This window comes from Cucurbita pepo, chromosome 1, assembly GCF_057944985.1.
Source record: "Cucurbita pepo subsp. pepo isolate OVF chromosome 1, ASM5794498v1, whole genome shotgun sequence".
NCBI classification, from domain to species: domain Eukaryota; kingdom Viridiplantae; phylum Streptophyta; class Magnoliopsida; order Cucurbitales; family Cucurbitaceae; genus Cucurbita; species Cucurbita pepo.
Window position 1 is genome coordinate 10,126,391 of NC_141798.1, and position 14,962 is coordinate 10,141,352.

The following is a 14,962-nucleotide window of genomic DNA, read 5'->3' on the forward strand; positions in this document are numbered from 1 at the left end:
TTTTCCTTGATAAAAAAAAAAAAAATATATTTTTTTATGGGAATTTTTTCATTAAAAATATTTTATTTTTTTAAAGTAAAATAAGAATTAATATTTCGAGTATGAAAACTTCAGAATTTAGGTGCACCTAAGTTGGAACCAAGCTGTATTGCACGTGTCTTATTGTCGGTTAACAAGGTTGTTTGTGGCATCGACGGTGGTAGTGCTGGAAGGGCTAGCATATTCAAATTGGAATTTATAATTATAACCCAACTTTATTTATGTTTATTTTTTAGTTTAGCACGAATTATTATATAAAAGAGTCAATTTTTTCGGTTAATAATATTATAAAAGAGTTGAATAAATTGTACTTTAATTTTATTTCAAGAGCATGAATTTTGGAATTAAAAAAAATTGTGTGCATTTCACAAAAACATTAATAGAAACAATTTATTTTGGGCTTCATAAATTTGTGTTCATGTAGTCTTAAGATTAAGAAAAGTATATAGTTCATCCATAAATTAAATTGCTAATAAGAGCACAGGATTGAAAACTTGGAAAATAAAAATAAAACTATAAGCCAACTAGACGCTCTAGAGTTTTTGAGAGTGGAATTAGAAAAGTAAGCTTTATCATTCTCAAATTCCTTGAATAAGGTTTCTAAATCCACTCATCGTATTTATTCTCGCTAGATTAATCAATAATAGAGACTACATATATTATTTCAATCGTCCATCATTGTATAATAAACTTTATATGCATAGAAATTTGGACGAGAAGGATCAGTAAGACACCTGGATGGATGGATGGATGGATAGATGGATGGATGGAAGGAACAAGAGGATGAAGATCGACGAATCTCACTATTAGTCTCATTTTTTGTCTTTATTGTCATCTAATTCGTCATAAAGAGTAAGCACGAATCACTTCTAGAATAGGCGCATGACATGTCGGACACTTTTCTCTTGCTTCGACCAACTCGTTAGCACATTTTGAACATGTCCACATGTGCCGGCATCTATAGATTGTAACGGAGAAAATATAAGTTAAATGAAACTTGGAACTAGAGAAAAACACACAAAAATGGTCTGAGATTTTGCTAGAATGACCTATACAACAAAGCATCAATATGGTTATCACAACATATACAACAAATTCCTTTCCTTACTCGGTCCCATTTGGGTTCTTCGTCTGGCAAACTGTCTTCAAATATCTCTGTTCGTGAACATTATATGTAGTCAAGCCAGTCGAATGACATGTGAAAGTGATATCATATTAGTGACCAGAACACTAAAGAATATCCCATCCTCCCTCCACCCATGCTGAATAACCATTTGAGTAAAGTATGATATATTTCGGTGGTTCAGGGCAGGAACAACATCAAAAAAACAAAGAAGGCCATGTCGAATTTTGGAAAAATATAATATCTACAACCAAGAAGCACAGAAACTACTTAAATTACTTATGAAATCACTTAGATTAAGGCATGCACCTCTGCAAATCAAGTACCATGTTCTTTTTTTTTTTAGGGGGTGGGGTGGGTTTAGAGGAAGCTTGTTAATTGATCAAATCTAAATGATGTAATAAACTAAAGAATTCAGCTACATTGAGAATGAAGGCATACCTTCTGAACCAGCTGTTCGGTTAAGTGCAGAAGAAACTTCTTGCTTAATTGAGCGTTGCAGCTCAAGTTGCATGTCCATGCATGTCTCCAACATTCTCTGTAGGTTGCTCATCCTCTGCTGCAGCCTAGACATGTCGATCCTCAAATCATTAATGATCTCCCAGTCCTGTAACGTTCAGCAACAACATCAAATTTAAAAGAATAGTAATAACAATAAAATAAAGAACGAAAAAAAGATGACCAGATTATCCAACAACCAACACTGACTTCACCTAATAGACAATTGCAATAATTCTAAATAGAATTATAGAATCACAATTCATCAATCGTTTACCATTGATATTTGCACGTTTTCCTATCTCTTTTATTTACTTTAATCCAACTGATTTCACCCAAAAAGACAACAAACAAGGGAACAATGATGAGACATACAACTCCAAACTGCTGATGGAAATCACGTCTTGACCAACTATCATGACTCAATTCATGTTCCCAAAGTTGCCGAGGGGGCATTGCAGGTGGTAGAGGCAAAGCAAGTGGATGGCTCGCAGCAGAACCCGCTTGACCTGCAGTCTGCCTGTCGTGCTCTTGCTCTTGTTCTGCAGACGTGTAAGGGGACATCGTCTCATCTAGATCCCCATTACTGGTACTGTGACCTCGCTTGTCTATGTAAGATCGAATTAACTGGTCAAGACTTTCTCGAAAACCACTACTAAGAAGAGTAGAGACACTTCTCCTGCATAATAAAGAAAAATAGTCCACATGTAAATTCACCATTTAGCCTGAATTCAGCCAGGCATGTTGTTATATAAATTTTTTGATACCTATTTAAAAGTTCTCTCATTTCCACATTATGCACATTATTCTCTTCACGAAAATAAAGGTCTCCAACCTTCGGCTGGATGTAGCCTCCCGACTAGGAGAGCCCTCTAACCAATTAGGCACATCCTCCACAATGATAGCATTTTCATGTGAAGCTCCAAGGGCATTTTACAGATGAATATCTCCTCTATGTGTCGTACTCGAGAATTCTCCAGACCAATGAGTAGTGTGATGCTTTCCAACTGAGTTTCGTTTATATCTTCTTCAATGCTATTTTCCATTCATCCCGTTGAAAACCATATGCTTGCCAATCATTTGGCTCAACTCCCATACCTAGATTTTCATTCAGTTCCTCGTGAGAAGTAGATTCCAGCGGATCTACATTTTCAAGATCATTGTCTTGAAAACTTCTAGAATGATCTGATAATACTCCAATATCATCATATTCCTCGCGGGTATCAATTTGTTGAATGGAAGATTCGACATCTGGTATGCTAGTATGATCCTCGTCATCAATTTGAGGAACTTCAAGGTATAAAATTTTTGCAGCAATTTCTTGTAAAATTCTTCTCATACGTTGTCCTGAATCTTCTCTCATCTCCATCGAGTTGATATCAGCTATTTGGCCGGCTACACCATTCTCTTCAACCTGTTCTTGTGTACTTTCTAGCGCATCAATAGATGCTTCCCTACCTTGAGCATTAATTCTTTCTAAATCAGATATGACTTGAGTTAGACCAATGCTATAAGAGCTTGCGTTATGACTTTCCACGTTAATTGGCCCAGAACGTCTAGGAAGATCATCTAGGACCTCAAAACTCCTTGTACGATTCAGGTCAATTAGAGAATCACCATCATCACTATTGTATGTGGTGTCAGAATGCCGGCTACTTGCTTGATCTTGAACAGAATTATCCAATCGGGAGAAGAATCCTTCCCTAATTCAAAGAAAGTCAAAATATCATTAGTATTATCAAAAGGGATAGGCCAGCATTACCGAGTGGACAAGCAGGTCAAGTTGCCAATGAGCTTGAGTGAAAAACAACTGGCAAAAGTTCAAGGTTGACACTGAAGGAAACAATACACGACTCTCATTTTGAATCAAGTGAATTAAGGAGTTTTTCTTCCTCAAAATTTTTGTAGTACCCAAGTCCTGACCTTTTACACTTTCACAAACTTCAAAGTAGCTTACTATTGTTCAACTTCACAACATTTGAAAGCTCCCAATCAAAGAAGGTTAGTCTTCCAAGCAGGTCGCAAGTTTTGGACCTAAGACTTCTTGGTTAAAGTTAACGACACTTAACCACAATGTCCAGTGATCAAATTTGTGTTTTCTTGACTATAACTAGTAATGAATTCAAGTTCAACGAGGAAAACGAACAATGTTCATCGGTGTTAACATTAATGTAGAAAAAGACGTTAGTACGAAGGTTTGTTAAGCTTTAGGTTTAGTTTAACCCAAATTAAGACACAGTAATTAGTGACCAGATAACTTTTGGATTGAGGATATACAATCGCATATGAAATTGATCACTATTTCTCATACCTTGGTAATTCAAAAAAATTTAGTTTCCTAATAATGTAATTAGCATTAAGGATGTCGCTAGACATTAGACATTTAATCTTACATGCCAATGATGATTGGAGTGGCATTGATGAGACACTCGTAACAATTTACATGGCAGTAATTTGACACTAGTTGCCCATTCTCGAAGTTTCTCTTATCTACAAGCAATTTACTAATGATATTCAGACACGGCAGTATAGGAGTCCTGAGGTTATTCTTGGATCTAAATATTCGAATCCAGCAGATATGTGGTCATTTGCTTGCATTTGTTTTGAGTTGGCCACTGACGATCTTCTCTTTGATCCACACAGTGGTGACAACTATGAAAGGGTCTTTTTTCCTTTTTTTTTTTTTTTTTTTTTTTTTTTTTTTTTTTTATACTCATTAATTCTTAACGTGTAACATTTGTTAATCGAGTCTCACCTCCCCTTGGGAAGCATTGCTTCTACTCAAAGTAAAGTCCCACATTTTCAATCGTTTGAAAACCATGCTTAAAAGTTTTTTTCTTTTTTTGTGTTGTTTGTTATTGTTGTTTTTTTTTCGTTATCAATGAGTTATAATTTTATTCGTTGACACGTTTCTTCCGTTGTAGCTGTAACAACGGCATAATGTAGAAGTTTACCTGATACTGAAATATTTGGTCAGTTGTTTTATTTTGGTTAACTGGTGGAGGAGGCTCAATTTAATTTCAACAATGTCATACACTAAATATGCCAGGTGAATAATTTGAAAAGACTGTCGTTTGGAAAACATAAAGAATTTTGCTTTTAACTTGATGCCTTTCTTTCCATTTTTTTAATACAATGTGGCTATTATCTAAGCTAATTGCATTCCCCTTAGCTTGTAGGATAGCGGTAGTATACATATGGTACTTGTTTCTTCTTTTTTTTTAAAACAACTATATGTATATCATGTCGACATCACTGGTATACGTGTTCGAGGAACATCAAAACAAGACTTTGCTATGAGTATCAGCTTATTACATGGACTTTCTCTTCTGGAAGTTGTAATTTCTACTCTTTATTTTATCTTCAGGATCATTTCGCATTGATGATGGAGCTTCTTGGAGTGATGCCTCGCAAGGTAATGTTTACATACTTACAGATACCATGTCGTCTTTATTTTATATATTTGAATTTTTTTTCACTTATTTATATTTTGCTCTTTCTTAAAATATCCGGCACAGATTGCATTAGGTGGCTGCTATTCAAGGGACTACTTCAACAAATATGGCGAGTTGAGGCATATTCCTCAATTGCGCTTTTGGCCACTTAATAAGGTGTTGACTGAGAAGTATGATTTCAGCAAGCAAGATGCTAATGACTTGGCTGACTTTCTTGTTCCTTTATTGGATTTTGCACCTGAAAAGACATCAAGAGCAGCACAATGTCTCAGCCATCCGTGGTTGAGTTATGTCTCAAGAATTCTTGAATCTTCTGTATCAACCCATCAAAATCAGCCCAAAGATCAGGACGCTTCAACTAAAAGAAGCGAGAAGGACGAGAGAGAAGCTATGGAGATTGTAATGGGAAACATAACTATTGATGGAACTTCGAAATCGAAGTCATCGAAATAGACATGACCAGAAATGGCAACGTACGCGATTTCAGGCTATGTTTCGTGCAGTATAATCGTGGTCTATAGCTCGGGTTTCCATCGGAGTTGGAAACATATTCATGAACCACATGGATTCAGTGTTGTCCTACATGCTATCCGAAGCAATCATCATCTTTTGCTTTGGTGAGAGTCGACCAGCATTCGTAGGCCCATCTCGAGCAACTTCAAACGGTGGATTGTTTTGACAGAGTGCGCGTTTGAGTATGATTTGCATATCTTTACAAACTAACAATATTTCTAGGTCTCTTGTAGCACAACTTTCTGGATCATAATTTCTTCCTGAAACCTTGAACAGATATAAAATATATTTTTGGTGCTAGATTCTTGCCATTTTGTTTATTGTAATGTTGGCCACTACCGGGTTTTCTATTTAAAAATGAACTTTTTTTATATATTAAAACTTTTCAGATATAAAATAATCGGGCGGCCCAAAAGGGGATGGAGGATACCCGACTCAATCAACGAAATGAGCATATGGTCGAGTGCAGGACAGACTGGGAAGCAGGGGAAATTTCAGGCCATACGAATACGACGCTTCCCTAAAGACAATCTTGTGGGGAAGCCGAGGTTGAAGACGACTGCAAGTCCATAACCTAATCGTATTCTTGACCCTTGAAACCTGTCATGGAGCTGGCCTCGGATTCCGACCTTGTAGAAGCGGAATTGGAGCCAGACCTTGACCATGTAGAAGCTGGTAATGGACTTGTCCATTGTCACCATCGCACTTTTGCAGTAGCGGGATAGCGACTGTGCGACACTTGTTCTAACCCAGTGAACAAATCAGTGATGTGAATTTCAGATTTCGTGGACGATATCGACGTATGCTCAACCTCAGGTTATGTTTAAGAGAAATACTTTAGAAAATTTGAGCGAGGTAATACGCTAATTTATTTGATAGTTTTTGAAGTTGTGGATGTATTAGACACAAACGTAAGAATTCAAAAACTTACGAACTGCAATAATTATTAATATTAGATCTATTTTGTTGATACTTTTAACCATTTTTTCTAAGACATAACAGAAATACTAATTTTTCATTTATCACCATATTGAACTTATAAACACATGAAAATGTTGGCACATCGATGAAAATTTGAAAACCCCCGGATTCTTATTCTTGTTGACTTGACGGAACTTAGCAAACTACCATTTTTTCAAAAAGTTATTTTTGTTGGTAGAGAGAGGCGTCTTGATGATTTGAAGTGAAGAAGAATGGACTATTTGGGGGACCGACCATATTCTTTGACATAATGGTTTATGGATCCTTGTAGGATGGCTATTGTGTAAGCCACTTGTAATGATGATGAGAAGTAGGGTTGAATGAGAACAGACTAAGAAATCAATAAAAAGACTTAAGCATCTGCTCTTGAGTGGAGCACGGTTGAAACCACTTTGTGAGGGTGTCATAAAGTTCTAAACCCCATCCTTCGGCCCCTTTTTCTTTTCATACAACGTCCCTTGAGAAAAGCACCAAAATGTCCACGTTTCTCTTTTGTTGGGAATAAACTTAAATGAAAAAAAGAAAATAAGGGTAGTTTTTTGTTTTGTTAAATTTAGTAAGGCTTTTGAAATTTGAGCGGTAAGAAGGAAAAGGAAAAGGCCAAACAAAATATGAAGGGACAAGAATCAGTCGTCTAGTAGGAGAGAACGGGTTATGGGATAGCTAATTTTAGATCTTAGAAACCCTCGTTCGTTTTCATTGTAAAAAGAAGAGGCAAAGAGCAAGAGCAGGAGACAAAAAGCAAGCAAGAGCAGGAGACAAAAAGCAAAGCGTATAGTGTAATAGAAAATAGTTTTTTCGGAATTTCTTTTGTCCCTTTGTCTCTCCCCCTCTCGATACCTCCTTCACAGCTTCGTGAGAGTTATTTAAACAAGTTGGTTTCAAAGTTAGTGTTTATTTTTTACAAGTTGGTATCGGAGCGGATTGTTATTTCAACAAATTTGTTTAAGAGCGAATTTTATTTCAACAAATTTGTATCAGTGCCGATGAATAAGATGGGACAAAAGAAGCATGGGACACTTTAGAAAAGGTGTTCAAAGGAACCGACCGATTCAAGCAGGTGCGTCTCCAGACACTCTGCGTGGCGAGTTGGAGAGAATGAAGATGAAGGAGTCAAAAAATGTATTTGATTACATCACGCGCGTTCAGATCGTGGCAAATAAACTAAATCGAAATGGAGAAATGTTACCTGAGACGCGGGTTGTGGAGAAGATGTTGAAGTCGTTAACAGATAACTTCGAGAATGTTGTATGAGACATAGAAGAGTCGAAGGACCTAGCGATGTTCACGGTCGATGAGCTCGCCGGTTCTCTCGAGGCACACGAGCAACGTAAGAGAAAAAAGGAGGAGACCCTCGATCAAGCGCTTCATACTAAGGCATCAATAAAGGATGAAAAGGTACTCTTCTCTCAAAATACTCAAGGTAGAGGTCGTGGAAGTCGTGGAAATGGTTGAGGTAGTCAAGGCAACAGTTACGAAGAAAACTATAAAGAGAAGAGACTATCGAGCCAAGTAAATAGGCGTGGAAGAGGACACAATCAAGGACGCGGTCAAGGATACAATTCCCACATCCAGTGTTACCAAATGTCAGAAATATGGCCACTAAGCAAATAACTGTAACTTCGACAGATGTTACAATTGTAGCAGAATGGGTCATTATGCAAGAGATTGTCGAGCCGATGAAAAGGTGGAAGAAAGGATCAAATTAGCCTTGGATGACGCAACAAATGGAGGCATTCTCTTGATGGCCCAAAATGAAGAGCTGAAAAACGAAAGAACACGGCGGTGTAAAAGACAACGGCGATAGTCGTGAGGCGATGGAAACTAATAGAAATGAGGTGATGCACAGCTGATACCGAAGACGAGAAAATCGAATAAAGATGAACAACCGAATAATAGAGAGCTCGAGCTCGAAGAGAGAGAGCTCCACTGGCTGGAAAAGCAATTTGAGGAAGAAAGAAGAAAGAGGATGAGAATGGAAGAGAGAATGGAAGAAGAAAAGATGATAGAAATGCAGATTGAACATGAGAAATAGATGGTTCAAATGCAAGCTGCAATCCCTTGAAAATCCCTTGAAAATCCCAAAACAATGACGAAGAAGAAGCCCATGCGATTAGCGAACGAGCCAATGAAACTGCCAGATCTCGAGGAGGAGAATAGAGATTCAGAGCAACAACCCAAAACTGCCGTGGATAAATCTGTGGAGAAGTCTCAATTGCAGACGTTGAAATCCCTGAACGACCAACTTTCGAAGGAGAAAGTATTGATTGAAAAAGAAATGAAAGTTTTAGAAAAGGAGATCGAAAGATTAGAGAAGGAAGTGGCTGAGCTGAGTGAGAGTCTCTTCTATCTCAAATGGGAGAAGAAAAAGAATGGGAATGTAATCTCTGATCTTATGAAGAAAGTTGAAGAAGGTGTGGAGAAAGAGAATGACATGTTAATGTAGATTGAGGCTCTAGTGGACGAGCTAGAGAGGGAGGAGAAAGATATAGAGATGTTGACTCAATATAGAGACTCACTCGACGTGAACCTGAATCAAATCCAAAGTAGGCAGTGAATTTACGACACACGATTGAGATACTCACTCGTGATAAAGCCGAAATGGAGGAAGAAAAAATGCTAGCTGTAAATGTCGATGTGGACTTGAGAAGAGAATTGAGTAAAATGAACGAAGCCATGATGTCTGAGTCAAGCGTGGCTAAGAACGGGAGAAATGAAGAGTTGGTGTCTCAGATAGGCTGTTCTCGAGAAGATCCAAATGAACTCTCATCAAAGAAGCACAAGCTTAGTCTGCTGCTCGAGGACAAGGAGAGAAAATTGAAGAAACTACGACTGAGCTCAAGAAAACGAAAACGACGCAGGTGGAATCGTTGAATAGAGCATTTAAGTTTATGGGGAAGTTTTGTTGGGAATAAACTTAAATGGAAAAAAGAAAAGAAGGGTAGTTTTTGATTTTGTTAAACTTAGTAAGGCTTTTGAAATGTGAGTCGTAGAATGAAAAGGCCAAACAAAAAAAAGGAAGGGACAACAATCACTTGAGGAGAGAATGGGTTATGGGATCGCTCATTTTAAATCTCAGAAACTCTATAAATTGATTCATTTTCATTGTAAAAAGCAAGAGGCAAAGAGCAAGAGACAGAAAGCAAAGTGTACCGTGTAATAGAAAAGAGTTTTTTTTCATAATTTCCTTTGTCCCCTTGTCTCTCTCCTCTCGACACCTCCTTCACAGCTTCGTGAGAGTTATTTAAACAAGTTGGTTTCAGAGCGAGCGTCTATTTTCTGCAAGTTTGTATCGGAGGGGATTGTTATTACAACCAATTGGTATGAGAGCGAATTTTATTTCAACACTCTTTAGGGGCCATTATTGAACGATTCAACTGTTCGTGAACTTTCAAGTTTGTATCTAGGAGAACGTCCAAGTTCATATGTTTTAACTGTTAAGTGATGGACTGTGAAATCTCATATCGGTTGGAGAGGGAAATGAAGCATTCTTTATAAGGGTGTGGAAACCTCTCCCTAGTAGACGCGTTTTAAAACAGTGAGGCTGATGGTGAGATACGTAACGGGCCAAAGCAGATAATATCTTCTAGCATTGGGCTTGAGCTGTTACAAATGGTATCAGAGCCAGACATTGGGCGGTGTACCAACGAGAATGCTGAACTCCCAAGGGGGTGGATTGTGAGATCCCACCTTAATTGGAAAGGGAAACAAAGCATATCTAGAGTGTGAAAACTTCTTCCTAGCATACGTGTTTTAAAACCGTGAGGCTAACGACGATACGTAACGAGTCAAAGCTAACAATATCTATTAGCAGTATGCTTTAGCTATTCAATGGACGTTTTCAACACTAACATCAATACAAGTTCATAAATTCATCTTCAGTGGCATACATGTCAGGATGATTTTCGTATCCTGTTTATAGTGTTTCATCATCGTTATGTGTTATTTATATATTGTTTGGACTGCCAAGATCAGCATAGTACTTAATGATCCATCCTTTAATGATGTTAACCTCTGTCTCTCTTTGTTCCACCAACCACTGTGGATCCGTTTCATTTGCTCGTAAAATGTCCAAACAATGAGATCCTAGAAAGTTCAAAACATGTCAGCTCAAAAGAACAAAGCTTTGAAGTTAGAATTTATGAGTCTGAATCAAACCATTAGGCGTATGGAGTGCAAGGAGACTGTCAGATAAGTTATGCAACACTCTGCATTCACAAAAAGAGATAGAGAGTTGAAGTAAAGCTGATTGTTCTTTATGTGAATAAATGTTGGAGCTTTGGTTTTCGTTTACCCGCCGCTGCTATAAGGGTCCCTGAGTCCATTGGAGAAAATGATGTTGCTGCCAAATCTCTTAAGGATGAGTTTTATGTCCTGAAATTTGAAGGGAGACAAAGAAATTGTAAGATTCTACGTCGGTTGGGGAGGAGAACGAACTATTCTTTATGAGCGTGTGGAAACCTCTCCCTAGTAGACGCGTTTTAGAAACCTTAAAGGGAAGCTTAAAAGGGAAAGCTCAAAGAGGATAATATATGTTAGCGGTGGGGTTGGGCGGTTACAAATGGTATCAGAGCCAGACACTGGGTGATGTGCCAGCGAGGAGGCTGATCCCTGAAGGGGGTGGACACGAGGCGGTGTGCCAACAAGGACGCTGGGTCCCGAGGGGGGTGGATTGTGAGATCCTATATCAGTTGATGAGGAGAAAAAAAAAACATTATTTATAAGGGCGTGGAAACTTCTCTAATATAAAAACCTTGAGGGGAAACCCAAAGAGGATGATATCATCTAGTGGTGGGCCCCGAAGGAGGAGGATACAAGGCGGTGTGCCAGTAAAGACGTTGGGCCTCGAGGGGGTGGATTGTGAGATCCACTAACAGAATGGTCGGATGCACCCCGAAGGGTGGTGGATACGAGGCTGTGTGCTAGCAAGGACGCTGGGCCTCGAGGGGGTAGATTGTGGGATCTCACATCGATTGGAGAAGGGAACGGGTGCCAGCGAGGATGCTGGGCCTCGAGGGTTGGAGTGGATTGTGGAGTCCCACATCGACTGGAGAAGGGAACGAGTGCCAACGAGGACGCTGGCCCCGAGAGAAGGGGTGGATTGTGAGATCCCACATTGGTTGGGGAGGAGAACAAAACATTCTTTTACAAGGGTGTAGTTTTAAAAACTTTGAGAGGAAGCCTGAAAAAGAAAGTAAAAAAAAGACAATATCTAATATAGATTTGGGCGGTTACAGTAATTTCAATAAAGAAAATAAAGAAAAAGAGAGAGGTGGCTAAAGTGCATACATGGCCTCCATAATAGGTGGTGACCCAGTGAGGCCTTGGAGACACACCGTATAACTCATTGCAGTAATCTATGAAGCTTCCAAGCTCAAAACTGTATGCTGGAAACATAGTATCATTGCCTGTGCTTAATGGCATCACCATTTCACTGCATCTCTTAGTTACACACACAACACAAAAGCTTCTTAAAACGTCAAAAAAAAAAAAAAATGAAGCTTTTCGAAGTTCGATGCATTCCACATCGGTATTTGTGTAATAAAAAGATTACCTGCCACCTCCATCCCACATCGGTTTCAGTTTCATCTCTGGCCTGATTCATGTAGCAGGAAAGATTTCCTTTATAAGCAAACACCCCTGCAGCAATTCTGTCAACAATTCCACTTCCTGGTGAAGCTCCATCAATGGCATCACAGATTATAGTGACTGGATACCTTGGTGGGTGGTCGTATTGGGCTGCGACGGTATACATAGACCACAAGAAGTCTTCCAGCTGAGCGAAGTTCTTCAGAGGACTAAAACAAGAACAACTGATTTGAAGCACAAACTTCATTAAATTTGGATATGAGAAGCCATGAATTCTAATACCTGCAACTTTTGAACTCTTTGCTAAGAATGGAAAGGCCATCCGGCTTGGAAGCAATTGTTTCAATCTTGGACCAGGAATCCCGAATGGTTTCATAGCAACTTTCACTAACGTCCTGCAAATTCATTCACATTTTTGTGTGTTTAAAAAGTTCGAAAGGTTCAAAAGGATGCATTGTTGTTGTTGTTGAAGGATCTTACTCTGAAATCCTTAGTGGCAATGGAATAGTATGCATCTTGTGGCGTGATATTGTCGAAGTAAAGGATTGGAGCTGAAGAAGCAAGAGCTCCAAGGGCGACATGAGGATATTTCAGACGAAACCATGCAGCCAACACTGTTTCCCACAAAACAAAACAAAACAAAAAAAAAAAAACATGTTCTGTTATATAGAGTTTGAACATTTTTGTAACCGCTAGCAGATATTGTTCGCTTCGCACGTTACGTATCGTCGTTAGCCTCACGGTATTAAAACGCGTTTGCTAGAGAGAGGCTTCTACACCCTTACAAGAAGTGTTTCGTTCCCCTCTCCAACTGATGTGGGATCTCACAATCCACCGCTCTTGGTGGCTCAGCGTCCTCGCTAGTGTATGGCTCTGATACCGTTTGCAACAGCTCAAGGCCACCACTAGCAGATATTGTCCGTTTTGGCCCGTTACGTATCGCCGTTAGCCTCACGGTTTTAAGACGCGTCTGCTAGGAAGAGGCTTCCACACCCTTACAAGAAATGTTTCGTTCCCCTTTCCAACCGATGTGGGATCTCACAATCCACCCCTCTTGGAGGCCCAGTGTCCTCGCTGGCACACTACCCGGTGTCTAGCTCTGATACCATTTACAACAGCTCGAGGCCACCGCTAGCAGATATTGTCCGCTTTGGCCCGTTACATATCGTCGTTAGCCTCACGGTTTTAAAACGCGTCTGCTAGGGAGAGGCTTCCACACCCTTATAAGAAAAGTTTCGTTCCCCTCTCCACCCGATGTGGGATCTCACAATCCACCCCTCTTGGAGGCCCAGTGTCCTCGCTAGCACGCTACTCAGTGTCTAGCTCTGATACCATTTGTAACAACCCAAGGCCATCGCTAGTAGATATTGTCCGTTTTGGCCCGTTACGCATCGTCATCAGCCTTACAGTTTTAAAACACATCTACTAGCGATTCGTTTCCACACCCTTATAAGAAATGCTTCATTCCCCTTTCCAACCGACGTGAAATCTCACAATTTTAAACGAGAACCCACTTACTTCCACCATATGATCCACCAAGAACAATCACAGGAGAATCTTTAGCATGCAACTCCTTTTTAACATGTATAAGAACATCAGCATAATCTGCTATTGCTTGAGCAGAGTTGAAATAGCCTAAAGTGCTTGCATTCTTCAATGCTACCTCCCTTGATCCAAAGGGTATCGATTTCCCATAATAACGATGCTAACAACAAAACAAAACAAAATCATATAAACCCTCCAAAGCATTAAATATGAACCACACAAGAACATGAAAGCTCTTACCTCAATATAAACAAGAAGAGCCCCAAACTGAGCAGCATTATCAGTCGAGAATCCTACAACGTTCAAATCATTATCCAGTGGACCTTCAGCTCCCAAGTAGGCAAGAATGGGAGCGCTCGAATTTGCGCCGCCCCAATACTTAAAGTTGATTATATATCTATGAGCGAACGTCGTGTAGCTTTCAGGCCTATAATTGAAGTGATCTAACGTTTGGTTGTAATAAAATGTCTTGAAATCATCCGAAAGAGGCGAGGACAGAGCTTCTGAATCTCTGTCGGTTGGACTAAGCCTTGGGATTCTGTACTGTGTTGCAGAAACACAGGCTGAAAGGATGAGAAGTAAGCAAGGAAGAAGCATCATGGCGGAGTGCTTGGTTTGGCTTGATCTTCACAAACAAACAGCTCCTTTATATAACAAAAAGTTGCCCGGTTAACCGGTTCGAGTCTCGAACCAGTGGTTAGTAAGCTAGGCCAAGGCGCCTAATGAAAGGCAGTTGAATGGTTGAGTTGAGTTGAGTTGATTGTGGTCGGGAAGGCGAGTAAGTTATAGAGGTTTCTGCCAAATAAAGACACTCTTCAACAGCTTCATTCCCAAATATGCAATGAAGCTGTTGTCCTTATCAAAAATTTGCTTTTCTAATGCTAAAATCAGTTCAAAATTCCTAGTTTTAGAATAGTGTCTTCGTGAAGAAAACTTCTAATCTTAATATCTTGATGTGTCGGTTAGGGATGTTCGTTGGTTGAGTTGGGTCCGGTTGGCTGAGATACTTTTTAGATCTAATCCAATTGTTCGGGTTGAAAAATTTTCAACCCTAACAACACTTATTAATTAATACAATAAATTTTTTGAGTTGAATTGATTTCGATTGTTTGGGCAACTAAATATACGTATATATAACTCGATCGTATATAAAAATGATATTATAAAATTTATAATAAATTCGAGTTGGTTTAGTTCAACCCAATCGAGTTTCAGGAGA

General features: G+C 39.2%; 1 protein-coding gene and 2 pseudogenes across 1 annotated transcript; 1 reads left to right on the forward strand and 2 right to left on the reverse strand.

Annotated features, from left to right (window-relative positions):
• Positions 1-882: 882 nt before the first annotated feature.
• LOC147794658 (uncharacterized) lies at positions 883-3,520 on the reverse strand (annotated as a pseudogene).
• Positions 3,521-4,238: 718 nt separating this feature from the next.
• On the forward strand, positions 4,239-5,568 carry LOC147794659 (uncharacterized; annotated as a pseudogene).
• A 4,864-nt stretch (positions 5,569-10,432) lies between these two features.
• On the reverse strand, positions 10,433-14,343 carry LOC111793776 (uncharacterized). Its single transcript, XM_087128646.1, has 9 exons — positions 13,984-14,343; positions 13,717-13,903; positions 12,679-12,812; positions 12,481-12,593; positions 12,164-12,407; positions 11,899-12,051; positions 10,904-10,983; positions 10,768-10,817; positions 10,433-10,695 (listed from the first exon to the last, which is right to left on the reverse strand). Exons 1-9 carry the CDS (start codon positions 14,341-14,343, stop codon positions 10,556-10,558), a joined length of 1,461 nt encoding a protein of 486 aa, XP_086984772.1. The 3' UTR covers positions 10,433-10,555.
• Positions 14,344-14,962: the final 619 nt, after the last annotated feature.

Coding starts and splice junctions, on each gene's coding strand:
- LOC111793776 (XM_087128646.1), bottom strand. CDS start 14,343: ATGATGCTTCTTCCTTGCTTACTTCTCATCCTTTCAGCCTGTGTTTCT. Junction 12,594..12,678: donor TTGCCACTAAGGATTTCAGA/GTAAGATCCTTC, acceptor ATGAATTTGCAG/GACGTTAGTGAAAGTTGCTA. Junction 10,818..10,903: donor GACCCTTATAGCAGCGGCGG/GTAAACGAAAAC, acceptor TTGTGAATGCAG/AGTGTTGCATAACTTATCTG.